Source organism: Nyctibius grandis, chromosome 8 (assembly GCF_013368605.1).
Source record: "Nyctibius grandis isolate bNycGra1 chromosome 8, bNycGra1.pri, whole genome shotgun sequence".
NCBI classification, from domain to species: Eukaryota; Metazoa; Chordata; class Aves; order Nyctibiiformes; family Nyctibiidae; genus Nyctibius; species Nyctibius grandis.
In genome coordinates this window covers 33,626,280-33,644,540 of record NC_090665.1, presented here as the reverse complement: position 1 = coordinate 33,644,540, position 18,261 = coordinate 33,626,280, and the positions used below count along the sequence as shown (strand labels likewise).

Here is an 18,261-nt window from a genome sequence, read left to right as displayed (position 1 = left end):
TAAGACAGTCAGGACACTAATTTATCCTGAAGAAAGAAAAGTCTACTTTATAAAAGAATGTGGACTGTAAAAGTGATCCAAGAGGCAGCAGTTAAACCTTTCTTGGAACAGTTACAGCCGAGGAAAGAATGGACACTAACCACCAACTAAATATTGCATAACAGGTGATGCAGGCAAGCACCACAAAATGGAAAACTATTATAACCCTTGCACCTAGCAAGAAGCAAGCAAGCACCACGTTGTTTGGCAGCTCTCCATGATATCTGCACACAGTGGATTTATCCAGTTGCTTTCTGAAGTTCTGCAGAATTCCTGTAAAGAAGCAGAAATCTGTACCACAATGGCTAATTTATATTTCTGGAGAAAGGAAAAAAGAAAAACCAAAAAATTTAAAGCATTCTGCAAAGGACCTTCAAACTAAAAGGGCCATTTGCTGTGAAACACAGAAAACAGCCAGAACTAAACCACAAACTCCTGTTTCATAAACAATTGCAGGAAATACTAAAATCCTTCTGTAACATACTTATCTTAAAACTAGAAGACTAACATTTTATAACCCATAATAATCCTGCTTAGATGTTCTCTGAAACACCACTGCACTTCCTCAATAATACGTAATTGTAACTATGAAAAGTATTTTTTTCAAAAGGTTCTGCTAAGCCTAAAAACAACATCCGATTCAACAACGTATATTTACAGCCTTTCTTTTATCTAGTTCTTGTGGAGAAGGAATTTTTCTGGTGGGCACAGAGGAAGTTTTGGATAACACAACATTTATGTAGAGTTGCATGGATTAGTAGACTACACCAATCCTACTCCTCCAGTCTGCCCACAGAGTGATGGAAGAGGATTTTGCCATACAGGAACATACAGCCTAAAATCACGCAGAATGAGGTGGCACAGGATGAGAAATTACTCTGAGCTGACAGTGGCACTAAAGGCTACACAAACCAGCAGTTAACAGCTCTCTGCTGTTAAAGAAACGTGGATAAAGAAATGTGAGAGAGCTCTGTCTGCGCTCAGCTTTTGTTCCACACCAACACCGCTAAGCTGCAAGCCGGTCCCCTTTCAATCGCAAGTACTGCCATTGCAACTCCAGATATTGATTTATAAAATGAGAGTCATAAACCTCAAATTAATTTAACTGGGGAGTAGCCAAAGGAGAAGAAATCAAAATAAATTCTCTACTACTTAACTGTAATGCAACTACAGTAAAAATTTAAATTCTCTCATAGAGCCTTTGTCACAACAACTACACTGGCATAACCGCGCTGAGAGCGCCTGCTGGCAGAGACACAGCTTATGCCGACAGAAGATGCTTTTCTGCTGACATAGCAGTCCCACCGTTTCAAACAAACTTTGTTCTTTCCTTTCAGAAGTGGAATTTTCTTTCAATATGCTGCTTCCTTGACCTGTCTGCACTGCCACAGCCAAGCCTGCTCCACCAACTTATATGAAAAGATTCACGTAATTTCCAAGTGAGAAGCTGCATTCCTCAAGTCAAAAAACTTTTCTATTTGAACTTTCTACAGTTCTTTTTAAACTTTACATTCACTAAGTGGGATAAATACTAATGACTGTGACTTTGTTATCAACCAACATAGCTGATTCTGGGAATACAGATGGGGCTCAAACCTAAGGATATTTAAGTGTAGCACAACTCCTGAGATTCTTCTAAAAAGCTTAATGAAAAAGAATTCATTAAGCTCTCAACAAACCCGTGAGCTAAGGAAGCATTACACAGATTTCAGAAGAGGAAAATGGTTCAGTAACAAAAGAAATTGATCAGCCCAGGAGATGCTCCACTTTGATACTGAATTGGTTTCTTTCCCAAGCCTTCTATGCAACTTACATACCCTACTTCAGAAGATTAAAAGGTGAACTTACCTGCTATTACAAAAGCAATTTTTTTCTTCCTTTCTAAAAAAAGAAATATGAAAAACCAAGCACTAAAATAACACCTAAAACCCATCTGTGTATAAATTACTGTATTTTTTAAATACAAGCGAATATTCAGTATCATTGCTTGAACAGTGCCTTTCCAATCACGTACGGCAGGAAGATGTACAGCAGTAACACTGAATGCATTTTCAGGTTTTGCTGCATTAGCTTGAGTTAATTACTTGAGAAAGGGACAGAGGTTGCTCATGCTCTGGGAACCTGTCCAGAGTACCACTATTAACAGATGAGCAGAATAGTCTGTTAAAAATATTTTAAAAATGGGAAATTGTTTCTGATCTCATTTCCCGGAGCTGAGCTCTAGAAGAGCTTCTTTACATGGGTGCAACAGCACATACAGCCTGTGCTGAACAGCCCTTCACGGAGCACTGGGAAACACAGTAGAAAGACAGAGAAGTGAGAAAACTTCATCTGCCCAGGTGCTTCTGCAATGAACTTTTTTCCAGGGCAGCTCACAATACCAGCATTTCTATATTTTCCCCCTAAACACTTACAATTTAGCTATTCTTGAATAAATGGAAATCAGTCCAGACATTTCACTTAAAACCAACAGGTTTCTAGCTGACAACTCTGATGGCAAATGTTATAACCACAATTCAAGTAACGATTGCAAAGAGAAAAAAATCAAAACCATGAAGAGTTTGGGGCTTGAATTTCAAAGTACATTAAACATTTCTGAATAGTATTTACTGGGAAAAAATACAGTGCAAACAGGAAGCTCAGTTACAACTAAAATTTTTTTAATATACTTTTTTTCCCCATCAGAAATAATATACCATGCTTCAGGGAAGCATATTATTTACATTTGAAGAAAAGCATATTTGTTACATTTGAAGAAAAGAATGTACTTTTAAGAACCCTAACTAGAAATCACTGGTCAACCACAATAAGCTATGATATTAAGCTGGAACATATCCTTTTCAGTAACAATGACAACAGGGTGGAGTGTTCAAAATGGTATTTATACCAACAAAAATTATTTCTTTAAAGTTTAATTCTGAAGTTCAAGATTATTGTCTGTTCTGGAAACAAAGAAAACAATACTGCACAAGTATGAATTCTGGAGACTTAAAAGCCCACACCCAGAAATATGGTAACATGAAGAGTGATGAGCTAGTAACTTGGAGAAAAATGTGTTATTTCAAATGTAGTGACTGGATGCTGATAAGCACATAATTTTTGCTGCAGTAATTTAAAAAGACAGCTCTCCTCAACTATCACTTCAACTCTCTTGGGAAGGTTAACATATCCATAGAGGAACTTGCAGAAGGGAATGGATGTCTACATTTCTGCTGGTCAATACAGTAATTTCGCATTTTAACACAAACCTAGCTTCGCTGCAGACATTGTTACATTTGCATGGACTGCTGCTGAAGCAGCTCAGGTACAGGCACACTCGCTACTCGACCAATGTAGCTGTGAGTGCCCTAGCTTCTTAAATTGTCCAAGTATGAGTCAGCTGAATTTCCTACTCAGTAACTGCACAGAAACTTCAGTGTTGACATATTAAAAGACAAAGAAATAACTTTTTTGCTGAATAATTTTTCAGATGGCTGGTAATCACTCACTGAAGTTTAATCCATCAGGTTATGTAATCTCCATTTGTAATATCGAAGACTAAGAAATGTATTCTTTCTTTTTGCTATTTTTAATTAAGAAGCACACAAACTGAAGACCCACCTTACCTGACAGAGTTTTGTTTCCTGTTTTCTATTTTCATTAAAATTTGTACATCTGACTGAGGAGACACTGCATAGATTTTTAATCTGGAAAAAAAAAAGAATATGCAACAAAGATAAAGAAAAAATGATGCACAATTACTTTTCTTCCTAGCATGCTTAAGAGATGGATATCTTTTGCATGTCAACAGCCAAAAGTATATATTTCTTCATAAAGACAATAATTTGCCACATACTAAGTACTTCCTATAAATGAGGGCTGAAATTACTAGTATGTTTTTCTAATTACTCCAAAGAAAAGGTTCACTGTCACCCCCACTGAGTTTAATTATGGTTACATTTTTTAGAATTACAGTTGCTTTATTTGATCTTTATGCCATGAGTCAATGTCTTAATCTTTTCCTGGTTTAAATGTGGTGGCTGTACTCCAGGGTTAGTTGGCTGGTGAATGTTAGGATGGTTTTCATCATAGGAATTAAAGATGTACTGCTGACTGGGAACTCAGCTCTGCATGCTGAAACTGCAGCTAGTTTAAGTAATTTATTCAGAACCGTTCCATTCTTTTATTAGTGCATTTGATGAACTAGATAGAAAAGTTATTCAATACTTACCTTTGACAAACTACAGGATCTGACTCCACTGGATCAATGTACGGCTTAAGGATATCAGCGAGTGTTTTATCATCAGGCACCCTTTCACCAAAGATAAAAATCAAATACATAAGACGTGGTTCATCACGTACACAAAAATCTATTATCCGAGTCATTTGGAGGAAGCTGTATATTTGCATGCTACAGTGACACAACTGAGTAGTTTACGGGAAGATCATAAATGTGTATCAATACAGCATAGCTAATTGACAGCTTTATCTCAATTTCAACACTGGGACTTCAATGGCATCTACATGGAGTAAACAGATGCGTATCTCTAGTTTCTAACCCTGCAGCAGAAACATGCTGTTCCTACAGCGCTAGAAGCAGACAAGGCATACTTCTCATCCCCCTTCAGGCTAGGAAAAAAGGAGAAAGATCTGTCAACAAAAGCTTATTTTTTGGCCTTTGCAAAATGTGCTTGTGGGATTTCCTACAAAGCAAACAACGCAACCATTTCATCCTATATGAAGGTCAGCTCCAGTGTGCGGGCAAGGAGGGATGGCAAATCTTGCTGAACATCTGCTCCATGAGAACAGAGTATGTTAGGTGTATGGGATATTGCTGTCATGAATATACAAGCTGCTCTGTTTACCTAGAGAAAAGGACGAGCAATCAAACATTTTGCCCGATTTGAAAAGCCTGATAGCTTTCAAAGAGGAAAGGACTACACAACTTTAAAGTATTTTTTTCAATTTAAATGCCCTTTTAATTAAGACTATAAATAATATTAGATTTTACCTTATGTAACAGAAATAGATAAGAACTGATCAAAATATTTTGCAGTTCAATTTCAGCAGAATAATTTAAACTTTATAAAAACCTGTTTTTCAAGCTCTGTACCTTTTTAAAGTGTATTCAGCATTACAGTGAGGAAATAGGAGCTTCAAATGCCAGTAGAACTTTTTCTCCCTAAAAAGAAAAAGAAATGCATATTCTTAATATTAGCTGGTAACTACTACTTTTTTTTCTACGATAAAGCTCAGTAGCCTACGACATGGGTGCAGAAGAAAATATATAGTCAAGATTTTGAATGGCATTTTCAAAGAGTAAAAGGGCCATGCAGAGAAGCTGAGAGGCGCTTTGAAAGATGCGCTGCTCCCAGATCCTGCTAAATTTCAAGTCCTCATGGGATAAAAATCTGTTCCTTATAAATACAGGTAAGATGATCAATTAACTGATCAACAGCATTTCACATTTTAAAAGGGAATATCTTCCAGCTGACTTTCTAGATGTATAGCTGCCCTTTACTTTCAGAAAAGGAAAATGCTTTTTGGCACATCACCCAGGACAGATTGCCAAACCTGTGCAACAATAATAGCCAGAGGTCCCAGTTGAGGCCAGGTTCTACATAAAATAGGGGACTCGATTTTTCACAGCAGTGATTGCCTAAATAGAAAGCGTGTCATGGGCAGGGACATTATCACACATTTTGGCATAACATGGAGAACTGAAGTTAGAAAGATGTTTTACAGAAAGATCAGGAAGCTTTCTGTGGAGACCAAAATTGATATCATGTTCCCTTCTCCAGTTTGTTAGTTTTAAGACACATCTTCCCTTTCCAGCTAGCATAATTAATACCTGAGAATAGAAGCTATTGAATCATGGTTCCAGTGCAATATCATCTTAAGAAAGGCAGTATTACTTAGAGGATACTTCGCTAGATTAGGAAATCTCTTTTTGCCTTTTTACTCATCTGCAGAAATGCTGCGGAAGCCAATATTAACTTAAGACAAAGGATTTTTCCTCTCATTGCTCCAAAGTCTCCCATTTGGTATGGTGACTGTAACACCTTATTTCTAAAAGAAATCTTCTAAGAAAAAGCACAGTCTAAAACGGAGGTGCATGGCCCTTTGCTCTGGTTCAGAATTTTACACTCAAACACTAAAGATCTGGAATAAGAAGGAGTGAACTACTACCATTTAGAAATCAGAGGCCAGACATCTATATGAAGCACAGCAATATCTAATGGTACTCCTCCCCCCTTTTTTATTATTTTTTTTTTTTTACACTACTTAAGACCAAGGAATCATTATATCCAGGATAATCACCATCAGTTATGCAAAGATTCTGGTACTACAATTAAAAGGAAACACTGTTGTTCCAACACGTTGTTTAACTTGTTTATCAGGCAGATGAAACATTATCCAGCAGGTTCTAGCTGGCTGCAGAGACAAGTACGTGTGCATCCAGTAGCAAAACAGTAAACAAGTTAGCTGCTAAGTTCAATTAACTATCATACCAATTTTTAAATGCAAGCACTTTACAAAAAGTGCTCTTATAGAATAAGTAATCATTCCCTTATCTAGTTATTCCTAGGAGAAAACTGAGCTTTACAGCTGAATTATACTTCCTGTGGTATAAATCAAATCAGAAGTGCTAGTGTTTACTGAGAAAAGAGCAAGCAAGAACCCTAGCTCCAAGGAGCTAATAACTAGAATAAAAAGAACTAATGAAGGCCAAGCTCCCCAAAGCAGCATGTGACTCAGCAGAGGTGTGCAACAACGCCTTGTGATTCTTCTGCTCTATCTGGTCATGTTTGTTAAAGCTGAGAATGAGAGAACCTTCCTTAAATAAGAAGGTGAAGTCAGAGCACATTAGGTCTGAAATAGGTTAAGAAGATTGTATGACCAGAGCCGGAGGATAACACAGAAAACATTATTAATTACATAGCGTATATAACCAGAAGCTGACATGGTATCTTGCCTCACAGATTTTATGCTATTTTGCATATTGGTATGATACCGTCTTAAATTACCAAACTGGAAAAGGTTTTGAAATAACTCAAAATCAGTGAGTGGAATTTTGGAAGTTTTTTGCAAGATGAGTGAAACAAGGTTTTGCAATTCTTCACCTTGACAACTGAAGGAAGCATCAACGCTACCGTATGCATAGAACAAACTGGAATATCAACGGGGTCGTGGAACCAGTTCAATTGATTTGTGATTACAAACTTGTGATTCCTCTTTCAGACATATGTTAATATCTGGCATTTAACACGGTATTAATTCAAAGTACCTTCTCAAGGAGACTTTAGTACATCTTCTTTCAAACAAGCCATGTTTACCTACTCTAAGTGACCAACCTCTCCTGTGATATGGGCTTTCTTTCTGTCAAATTTTTAAATCAAGACAGACAAAGCAATGGGAGCACTGCAAATCTTCCTCTCCCAAGTGGAAACAGACAAACCATGACACAGCTCACAGAAACATGTATGTGGCCTAGAGGGCTCTAACACAGGCACTTGAAAAAGAAATGTTCCAGAAGTACTTCTAGCTATCTGCTGCCTGTTGTTAGGAATACTCTTTTGTGTCTGCAGAAACGGTCGTCACACAGCACATCCTGATTTCACATGCAAGACCAGTTCCCTGTGGGCTCACTGAGGCAGATTCAGCTCATCGCTGCAGCTGTATAATCAGCTTAAGAGGGATCTTTTCAGACTTTCGCCCTCCCTCCCCCTTCCAGGCACAATCTAGTCTTCAGAATAGTGCACGAAAGAGCTATAAATCAGGGAGCCTGAACACTGACGTTAAAAAGATCATTACTTGTCAAAAAGTTTCACTTTGGAAAAACAGAAATGTTGTTTTTTTTGCAGCATGCTAACACCAAAACTGCAGTGAATTACTTAATCTCTCTTCAAAGTACTTTTGCCTGAAAGTAAATGGCAAGCAGAAAGAAGACAGATTAAGAACTGGGCAGAAGGAGGCAAGGAAAAAAGCAGCTTAGAACTGGAATAGTCTCATACTCTTCACTGTACAATGAAGTCTTGAAAAACAACCTGCCTGTTATTAAAGTGAAGCATCCCTCACCATCACTGATCTCTGCCCAGTTAGAGAACTTGATGTCAACTGTAGATGCTATCAAAGCTGCTTCACAACAAGTTCTGATTAAAATTAGATATCCTGGCTCCAGATCCCACTGACTTCATTTTCCATTACGGCTCATTGGGGTGGTATTTCCTTCAAGTACAACTGACATGTACTATGTTCATTTTCTAAATGAAAATGTTTTATTAAGCAAGTCATCTGCAGTTGAGTAACAGCTCACTGCATGAAGTGTTCCAGGCCGCTCAGCTGCCATGTAACGCCACTCCACGGTTTTCTTGAATACCAAGGCACCAACTATAGGACTACCAAACGGCAGAGATCTGGATGAGGCACAAGCACATCCTTGATGTCAGTAAAAGGAGCATCATAGCCCATTCCTGCATTGCTTGGCTTCACATCCTATTTTGGCTACTTCAGAAGCACGGAAACTGGTCAGAGGGAAAAAGAGGAGCCAAGCACCTCTTCCCCTGCCCGAGATGTAGCCGCAAATTATGTTCAGAAGTGCACAGGCTGTTTTGCAATTGCTGTTCTTCTAAATCAAAGTAACTGTCTCCCTTTCATTTCTCCTAAAACTTAAAAAAAAATATTTTCTACCATCAACTGTAGTTTTCACAGAACAACAGGTAAACGATTTTTAAATTTTCCACAGCAACAACTGGAAGATTTTTATTTCTGATGTTACAAAGACAGCAGCAGTATATACAAAGTGGCTGTTACCTTCAGCTAGCTCTCAGGACAACTGCAAAAATTTTCACCATCTTTTATAGTTAATGCAGTACCTAGGAAGATGCTCCAAGTACTGTGGGTGTAGGCAGTACAGCTGCTGGGAATTAAAGGACAAAGGAGTCTGGGACTTGAACATATCAGTTAAGTGCCTTGGCAGATTTTTAGAAGGGTCCAATATTTATGTATTTCTTAAAACATTTACGAAATATCTCATAAAGCTTAACTTTCTTACCTAGGTTTCTTCTGAACAGGTAATTTTGCCTAGACTGCAGTAGAAGGTTTTATCTATATAAAACCTTTTAAAATGTGTGTGTGTATATATATATGCAAGATAAAATATATATTGACAAAAATTTCCAGATTCATCACATCTTAAGATACCAATCCCAGTTCTGGCTCTGCAGAAGTACTTCACTGACAGCCTGTCAAAGATAGTGATTCACTGATTATTTTGTTTCTATTTAGCAATTCATATTCTTAAAATGTTCTAAAAATAGTATACAGGACATCTTGCATCAAAGCACAAATACTCTAGGTACTTCCTGTCTATGTTATTTTGAATTGTTAGAAGAGATGAAAAGGACATAAAGAAGTTTAATGAACGACCAGTTATCCTTTCATTTGACAACACCCAGTACTCTCACCTAACGCACTGAAGTTTAATTGAAATACTGGGCGTTCACTATCTACACCTTTGGATAATAATGCCTTTCTTAACTTTCTTAAGCAACGAAGATTCAGTCACAGTAAGTGACTAGATTCTCTTACAGATTAAAGAAAATAAAGTTTAAGATAAAAGACCATGCAGAAGTGTGATGACTTCATCCCCCTCCCTTCCCCAACTCTGTGTTCCTAGAATCACAGAATCGTTTTGGTTGGAAAAGACCTTTAAGATGATCAAGTCCAACTGTTAACCCAGCACTGCCAAGTCCACCACTAAACCTTGTCCCTAAGCACCACATGTACACGTCTTTTAAATACCTCCAGGGATGGTGACTCCACCACTTCCCTGGGCAGCCTGTTCCAATGCTTGACAACCCTTTCCGTGAAGAAATTGTTCCTGATATCCAATCCAAACCTCCCCTAACGCAACTTGAGGCTGTTTCCTCTTGTCCTATTACTTGTTACTTGGGAAAAGAGACCAACACCCACCTCGCTAAAACCTCCTTTTCAGGTAGCTGTAGAGAGCGATAAGGTCTCCCCTGAGCCTCCTTTTCTCCAGATTAAACAACCCCAGTTCCCTCAGCTGCTCCTCATGACACTTGTGCTCTAGACCATTCACCAGCTTTATTGCCCTTCTTTGGACTCTCTCCAGCACCTCAATGTCTTTCTTGCAGTGAGGGGCCCAAAACTGGACACAGTATTCGAGGTGCAGCCTCACCAGTGCTCAGTATAGGGGGACGATCACTTCCCTAGTCCTGCTGGCCACACTATTTCTGATACAAGCCAGGATGCTGTTGGCCTTCTTGGCCACCTGGGCACACTGCTGGCTCATATTCAGCTGGCCATTGATCAACACCCCCAGGTCCTTTTCAACCAGGTAGCTTTCCAGCCACTCTTCCCCAAGCCTGTAGCGGTACATGGGGTTGTTGTGCCCCAAGTGCAGGACCCGACACTTCGCCTTGTTGAACCTCATACAGTGGCCTCAGCCCATCAATCCAACCTGTCCAGATCCCTCTGCAGAGCCTTCCTACGCTCAAGCAGATCAACACTCCTGCCCAACTTGGTGTCGTTTGCAAACTTACTGAAGGTGCACTCGATCCCCTCATCCAGATCACTGATAAAGATATTAAAGAGAACTGGCCCCGATACTGAGCCCTGGGGAACACCACTCGTGACTGGTCGCCAGCTGGATTTAACTCCATTCACCTCAACTCTTTGGGCCTGGCCATCCAGCCAGTTTTTTACCCAGTGAAGCATATGCCCATCCAAGCCATGAGCAGCCAGTTTCTCCAGGAGAATGCTGTGGGAACCAGTGTCAAAGGCTTTACTGAAGGCTAGGTAGACAACATCCACAGTCTTTCCCACAGCACCAAATTGACTTTGTTGCACTTCTAACAGCAGCACACAAAAGAGGATGTCTGCATTTTTTTGCATCTTCATCAAGCTAATTCCTGGATTTGACGTATGAACAGCAAAACTGACATATTTCTACTGAAAGTTCATATGTTTCCTAGTTACAGTAAACAGCAAGACAATCAACGAAAAAACTGAAGCACGCTTTCTTTGTACGCATATGGTGTTCTATCAAGGGGCCTCCCAACAGCAGGAGATGTTACTAACCATATGTGTTGCAATAATCAAACACGCCAGGCTTGAACTGAGAGTCCTGTGTAAATCAAAGGGAAACCGCCAAGGCTGAGTAACCCAAACTGTAATAATCTTTAAAGAATAAAACTACTGTCCTCTTTAACTTCTGCAAATAAACGAAATTACCATCAGATTCACTGTGAGAATGAAACATTTCAATTGCTTAAAGAAAAAAAAAATCTCAGGTAGAGAACTCAGCCAGTACTCGTCTTCATGTGGGGATGTTCTGAAAAGCTACTGATCTACTGAAATGCATGAACATCCTGCTCTCTGATCACTCCAGAGTAGTGTTCCTTTGCCTGGGAACTTACTTTGGTGGGTCCTAGAAAGCAAGCAAAACTATGTACTAAGTAACAACTAAATTCAAGTTTAACAGCTCTGACAGTGCAATATTAGCCCAAAACCCAGCTCAGATAACTCCTTGGTAAATTCTCAAGATCAGCAACACTTCAAACAATTAATTTTAATTTTCCCTACCTAGCTAAGGTAGGCTGTTCTCAGCTTTCCACGCACATACGTCGAGCAGCTTCCAACCTCCACCCTCTGGAGCAACCCCTCTACAAATCTCGACTGACAAACAGCATGAGAAGGGGTTCAGATGCAGAGAACAGTAGACACACCAGACCCTATCCAATGTCAGGTGTTAAGCTTGTATAACGAAACTATTTGCACAGCTTTACCCCCTTTGAATGTAATATTCAACAAAATGTTATGGGTGTCATGAAGTCACATAGGATAGGTGTTAAATGGCTGATACTCACTGGTTTGATCAAACCTGAGGTTTGATTCCTCAGGAACCCATTTAAGGAGAATAAGCAAAACGTGCCAATTAAAGAAAAAAAACCAAAACAAAAGGTTAATTTTTAATCTGCATCACTGAGTTCAAACAGCCCACTACTGCGTGAATAACAGTAGCAGCAAAAGAGAGGAAACACATCGTTTGTGTAGTACTCACTGAGCGTATTCCATACCCTTAGACAGCATTTACAGGAAAGATACAGTTACTTCCTATCTTCTTAAGAACAGAGAACGTTATCACGTTCTTTCTGATGGGATGCAAAAGTCCCAGACAGCCTAGCATTCCAAAACAACAACAAAATACCCCAAGACTCTGGTTGACAAAAAGCTGTAAGGCATTCTCCCAGCAGCCTGTGAAATATTTCCATGCCTGTTTGCCAATAAGTCACCTTCCTTGTGCCATCCTCTTAGTTTTTAAATCTGCTTCTGTTAAACAACATAAAGCATGATAGGTGTGAAAACGTAATCTGCTCAAAGCTTAACTTGTTCCCAATGCAAGCTACACTTCAGTATGTACCCAAAAAGACTTTCTAGAGAAAAAGAACTGAAAAATACAGTACATGAAGGCAAATTTCTGTCAGTTCAGTACTGTACCATGCCCAGGATCTTCCCAATAGTGTCAAACCCCCCTGTATGTGTTCCTTTTCTGTTGTTCTGTCCTCCTCTTAGCTATTGATCCCAGCATGCCTGGGCTTTCTGCTCTCACTCTGACTCTTTAAGACTACTCCTTACCCTGTACTCCTAAGGATATTTATGTTGTTTTATCCACAACATTAAGGAAATTCGCCAGGAAAGTTAAAATCAGCTCTAAGCCTGAGGTACTCCAACAGCATGAGACAAACACAAGATACCTGTAAAAGGCAGAGCATGTGGCCAAGGAAAAGAAAAGTCAGTGCAGAGGCAGACAGCCTCATGACTAAACACCTGAAAGGTCTGGGGCTATGACCTGGTCTGTTCTGAGAACCTCAGTGATGCATAAATTTGGGGTAGAGGGAGGAGAAAATGCCCCAGATTTCCTTCCTTTCCATTGGTCCACCCTGGGTTTTCTCTAGCACAACCCGTAAAATACGTAACTTTAAAACTTTACACCTACACATCTGTTTTATGCCTTATGTTCTCATAAAAATTAAGACACCTGCAAAACCACACAGCGGTGCTTCGCCCCAGCGCAGGACGGACACAGGCGGGCCCGCCCGGCCACGTCCAGGGCGGTCACTGCCTTGTCGGAGAGCGACACCTGCTGGCTGGTCTGCGCCCAGCGCCGCCCCGCGCGCTTCGCAGAAGGGCGGGAAAGCGCGTCCTGACGGGAGAATGGCGAGGGCCGTGAGGGGACAGGCGGCGGGGCCGTGAGGGGACAGGCGGCTGGGCCACCGGGCTGCTGCCACCGCTGGCTGCCGTGAGCAGCTCAGCAGCATCTGTATTTGCTCCCAGCAGATCATCAAGCTGAACTCGAGACCCGTTTCCTGCCATAACTAAATACTTTGTAATTAAGTTTTTTATTTTTACCGCGAAAATACTTTAAAATACAAGGTCTGGATATCAGAGAAAGCCCACAGGGTGGGTTAAAGGGGAGAACGCTTAAAGTCTTCTTAGCTTTTTTCCTGAATTCATATCTGCCTGCATTTGTCTCTCCAAGCTGTGCCATATCAAATATCCACATCCTCCAGCACAGCAACTCCTAATATAGCACCCAACAGATGTAACTGTACTGGAAGCCCCTCTCCAGACTTGAAGTCAGCCTTTTCAGAGAGGGATTTTTGCAATTATTCTATATCAATCCTCTATCATAAACCTTCGAAGAAGTGTCTTCTTTTTCCAGCAGCAAAACTCAACGTAAATTAAAAGATGGAAACACAACTGCGCTGATTCTTCCTCCTGTTACTCAGTGTTGGTATTTTTCAAAATAAGCATGAATTGCGTAAGCTGTTAAACTGAGCTCAAAGTGCCTACGAAATGAAAACCTACAGCATGAAATATAAAATCTAGATAGCTTTTGTAAAAATCGCGCACCTAACAGATTTTAAAAACAAGCATATCGGTATGAACTCAGATTCTCACCATTATGCGTTCAGTGAAAACAAAATATTGCTGACTATAACCGACTAAAGACTCACACAGAATTGAAGGTGGTTGAATTTTCTCTTCTTTTTGTAAATCCGACGGGAAGCGTTCTCAGGTCAATATCACACTTCCGAGCTTTGTTTCTCAAACAATATAACTAGCAAAAAATAAAAACATTTTTTTTTTAAATCTGAGTAATATATTCAAAACCTGAAAGTTAAACAATAAAAGAGTAATGCTGACAGGATTACAGGAAAATTGTAGAAAAGGCCACATTCAATGAAGTGCTTTCTTTGACTTTTTAAAAAAACATCATGAATGAAAAAGTTAATAAAGTAAGCCTAGAAACCGTCTGAAACATTTTCAGGTGAAGTTTCTCCATGCTTAAGAAACAACATGCCAATGACCTCTTTACAGTAAAAGTTCTTTAACATACCGTAAAAGCCACAGCCAGCCATTGTGGGTGTAATACCACCCACGGAGCTGTTTTTTGGGCTATAACCCCACTAGCAGAATGGATGCACAAGCACCATCTCAGCCACTCCGACAAATACCAATTTGAAGGTAGCACTAAGGATATCCCATAAACCTGCCTACTACCACACCCTAAAAACTGCTACCTATGTAGCATCTTGCCAACTTCAGCACATGTTTTCAAGACATCATGGTGCTATGTACACCCACAGCCTGAGAGACAACTGGAGTCTTCTGAATTTACTTTCTCATCAATGTGAGTTTTCTCCAACCAAGTTTAATGCTATATTTAAAGACAGCTTCACAAGACTGGAAAACAACATGGCACTGATGCCTTTCTGTAACATATCAATGAATCAAAGTATTTTGGAGCAGATTTTGTTTTACCGTTTTTGGTTTTGCTTTTTTTCCTTCTTGATCTTAGTCTTCACAGTTTATCATCATAGGACTCTCAGGAAATGCCATACATTTCTGTGACCTCAACAATGCTTTACTGGAATTGGAGGAGTTTCAACAAAAATCCGCTCTCATCCTTAGAAGGCTGGCTTTTACTTCATTGTTGCTTAGATTTATTCTTTGCAGAACTCTAGTTGCCTTCATTTGGAATATGGGGAAGCATGTAATAACTTTTAGGCAATTAACAAATCCATTGTTTACCTGGGAATTTTGTACTTAAAAATTCAAAAATGTTGTGGAGGTGGAAGGAAACATTCAGGCTTTCTTAACACACATCTATCATCAAACAGCACGAGTGGTCATGCATCAATATTAAGAATGTACACTGTCAGCAATCTATTCTTCTACGCAATTGGACATAGACATCGATTCTATTACTACATAAACCTAGAGACTTCTTTTGATCTCTGGCTCTAAAATTCAGGGTCATTCACACCTTTGTAAGAGAGGTATCAGCTCTGAAATCTGGACTGGGACTGCCTCAGTAGGAATTTCAAGGTAGTCAACCCTAACTCCAACAGACCAAGCTGCTAATTGAAAACTTACATGTTTTTTTGTTGTTGGACCATGCACAGTAGGATGTCGAGCAGCAGCATCAGCTGTTCTTCCTACATCTTCCAGGAAACGATAATCTGAAGGTAAAAAAAGAACAAGGAAAAATGAGTGCTAACGTAGAAAAAACAACGCATTTCAAAAAGCACAGGGAATATTCTTACCGCTCAGAAGGTTCAAGTCAGTAAATTCATTTATAGACACAAATGCTGTTTTATCCCTGACTCCATTACAGCTCAGTGAAAGCTTATGCTTCTTTACGCACAACAGACTGAAATGACAAAAATAAAAATATTAACATGCCACATTCAGCACACGAGTGGGAAAAAAACCAAAACAGTTTAATTCAGATAACAGATACCTGCACGAATATTTCATGCATCGTGGACATCTGTACTTAGCTTCCTCTTCACTACATGTTTCACATCTGAAAGAAGTAAAAAGTACCTCTTAATAAAGCAGCATCTTTATGCCTGACTGGCCTGGGAAGGTGCCTGCTCAACTACCAGGCACCATGCCATCATTGGCATTTTCAGAAAATGTCACCTGCACTTTGAAAGGAGAAAAAGAAAATATAAATACCCTGGATTAGATAAGGTGACAGACAAAATAACGCGAGCTATGGGGAATACCTCCAAATGCATGCAGGGGTCTTGCCTATAAAAACACAGCGCAGATACTTGAAAGAAAGAGACAAACCCCATGCTAACTGCAGAGCTGGAAGCACAGCAAGGCTGTATCAGTTTATGCTTTGTGGCCCAGTTGCATCATGCTTTTCTCCATTTACACCACCTATAACATGCATCGTACCGTGCCAGTTTATAATGCTCCCAGTTTTAGGCAGATGGAAAATAAACGTTGAGGATTCATACTAAAACCTGAACACTGCATCCCATTTTTTCAATGAAACAGAAGAACAATGACAATATCATCAGCAAAACAACTTCTGGCTGTTAGCAGTGCAAGCCCCAAACTCAAGAAACCTCTCAGGATCAACATGTAAGCTTTATAAACATAGCTAACAAATATTACCTTATTACATTAAAAAAAATTTCCTCTACAAATATAACGTTCTGCTTTTTGACTAGGCTATTACAACAGGCGTTTCTCCTATTCTTAGGAAAAAGTTTTTGATATATTAACTTAAATAATCAGCACTCTGACAAATAGGGAAGGGAAATAATCCTCCCCCCACATCAATAAAGTTTTCAAGAACGGCACAAATCCACCACTTTTAACTACTAGAGAAAAAATGTAAGCCTCAAAATATTGTTCCTTCTCTCCCCACCACACGCTCGCTGCTAGCTGACAGTGGAGGCGCGAAGGACACGCTCAGCAGTACCATCTCCGGACGAGAAGGTGGCTCTGTGTACTGGCAGCACGAAGTGTTATAAGAACAGAAAAAAAGTGTTTCATACACTGCAAAACAGAAACAGGAAATACTCTGAACAAGGACGCCTTCTTTCTTTTTTAAAATGCCTCCACAGCGCCCAACGCACGTTAGCGGTTCAGCTGCCATGCCAGAAAGCTTTGCCCCGCCTCACCCCCGTGCAGACCCCGATTAACACGCAACAGCAGACGCCACCACCCAGGACAAAACCCCCCCCCCGCCCACGAACAGGCCCCTCACCGATACGGAACCGAAGCCGCCCAGTACCGAAGCGGTAACGCCCATCGCAGGGAAGGCTACTCCTCTCCGGACACTCAGAGGAGGAACGAGAACGCGCGGGGGCTGCAGGGCAGAAGGCAGCGATGCCGCCCGCCTCCGGCACCTGCGTTCCCTGGGGCCCCGGCGCCCCGAGGGCGGAGAGGGGGCAGCCCTGGCCCGCAGCAGGCCCCGCGGAGGCCCCGGCGGCGGCGCTGCGTGAGGAGAGGCCGGCGCAGCCGCTCCCTTCGGCGGCCCCGAGTTCTCGCGGAGCCCGAGGAAGGCGCTCCCGGAGCCCAGCCGGCCGTGAGGCTCAGCAGCCACGGGCCTCTGCAGGAGCCCAGAAGACGCTCCGGGGTGCAGTCCCGCACCCTGCCCATGCCCCTACCTCTGCAGGGACATCTTCCGCCCGACCGCCGACCGCCGAGCGCTCTCGGGGCCTTCCTGCTCCGCCATGGCTGCGTCGGCGCCGCCTCCACACGCGGTGCTCGACGGGGCCTGGCCGGGGGGGCGCGGCCGCGGCCTTTCCTGGGTGGCGGCACCGCCTCCACACGCGGTGCTCGACGGGGCCTGGCCGGGGGGGCGCGGCCGCGGCCGCGGCCTTTCCTGGGTGGCGGCGCCGCCTGGCGGCTCCTGCATGGCGGCACCCGCACCCTGCCGCGCCGCGGGCCCCCGCCGCCAGCGCCGGGCCTTGCCCCTGGGCAGGGGAGAAGCGTTTAAGCTTTATGCCTCCGGCTTTAGGCAGGTTCAAAGCCCTACTTGCCAGGTGCTTTTTAATGGATTTTTAACCATGAAAAATAACAATAAAAGGAAAAGGGATAAAAGGATTCTGACAAAGACTCAAGTCTAGATCAGGGCTTGCTCTAAAATTAAGGGTAACAAAGTGGGTGACCACCTCAGAAACAATAAAATATTAATTGCAGAGTACAGGTACGTGTTAAGATGGTGGGACAAAATTGTGAGAGATCTCCCGCCAATGCTTTCAGGAGCGCTGGTAAAGATGTCTGAATACAAGAGGCTTTCCAGAACCCACACTGCACCCTAGACATGTATACTGTCAAACAGGGTGCTTTCAGCCAGATGTTTCCAGCAACCTGCAACTCCAGCGACATGGTACGGTGTTA

The 18,261-nt window shown here is 41.4% G+C and overlaps 1 protein-coding gene across 1 annotated transcript in view; it reads right to left on the bottom strand.

Moving 5' to 3' along the window:
• ZNHIT6 (zinc finger HIT-type containing 6) overlaps positions 1-17,644 on the bottom strand; it is a 34,058-nt gene extending 16,414 nt beyond the window's left edge. The window contains exons 1-9 of the mRNA XM_068406857.1: positions 17,526-17,644; positions 15,854-15,919; positions 15,657-15,763; positions 15,487-15,572; positions 14,064-14,167; positions 5,132-5,200; positions 4,250-4,330; positions 3,645-3,725; positions 1,888-1,920 (exon numbers count right to left, since the gene is read on the bottom strand). Of these exons, the coding sequence (XP_068262958.1) occupies positions 1,888-1,920; positions 3,645-3,725; positions 4,250-4,330; positions 5,132-5,200; positions 14,064-14,167; positions 15,487-15,572; positions 15,657-15,763; positions 15,854-15,919; positions 17,526-17,593 (695 nt within the window). The 5' untranslated portion in view covers positions 17,594-17,644. The remainder of the gene's footprint in view (positions 1-1,887; positions 1,921-3,644; positions 3,726-4,249; positions 4,331-5,131; positions 5,201-14,063; positions 14,168-15,486; positions 15,573-15,656; positions 15,764-15,853; positions 15,920-17,525) is intronic.
• Positions 17,645-18,261: the final 617 nt, after the last annotated feature.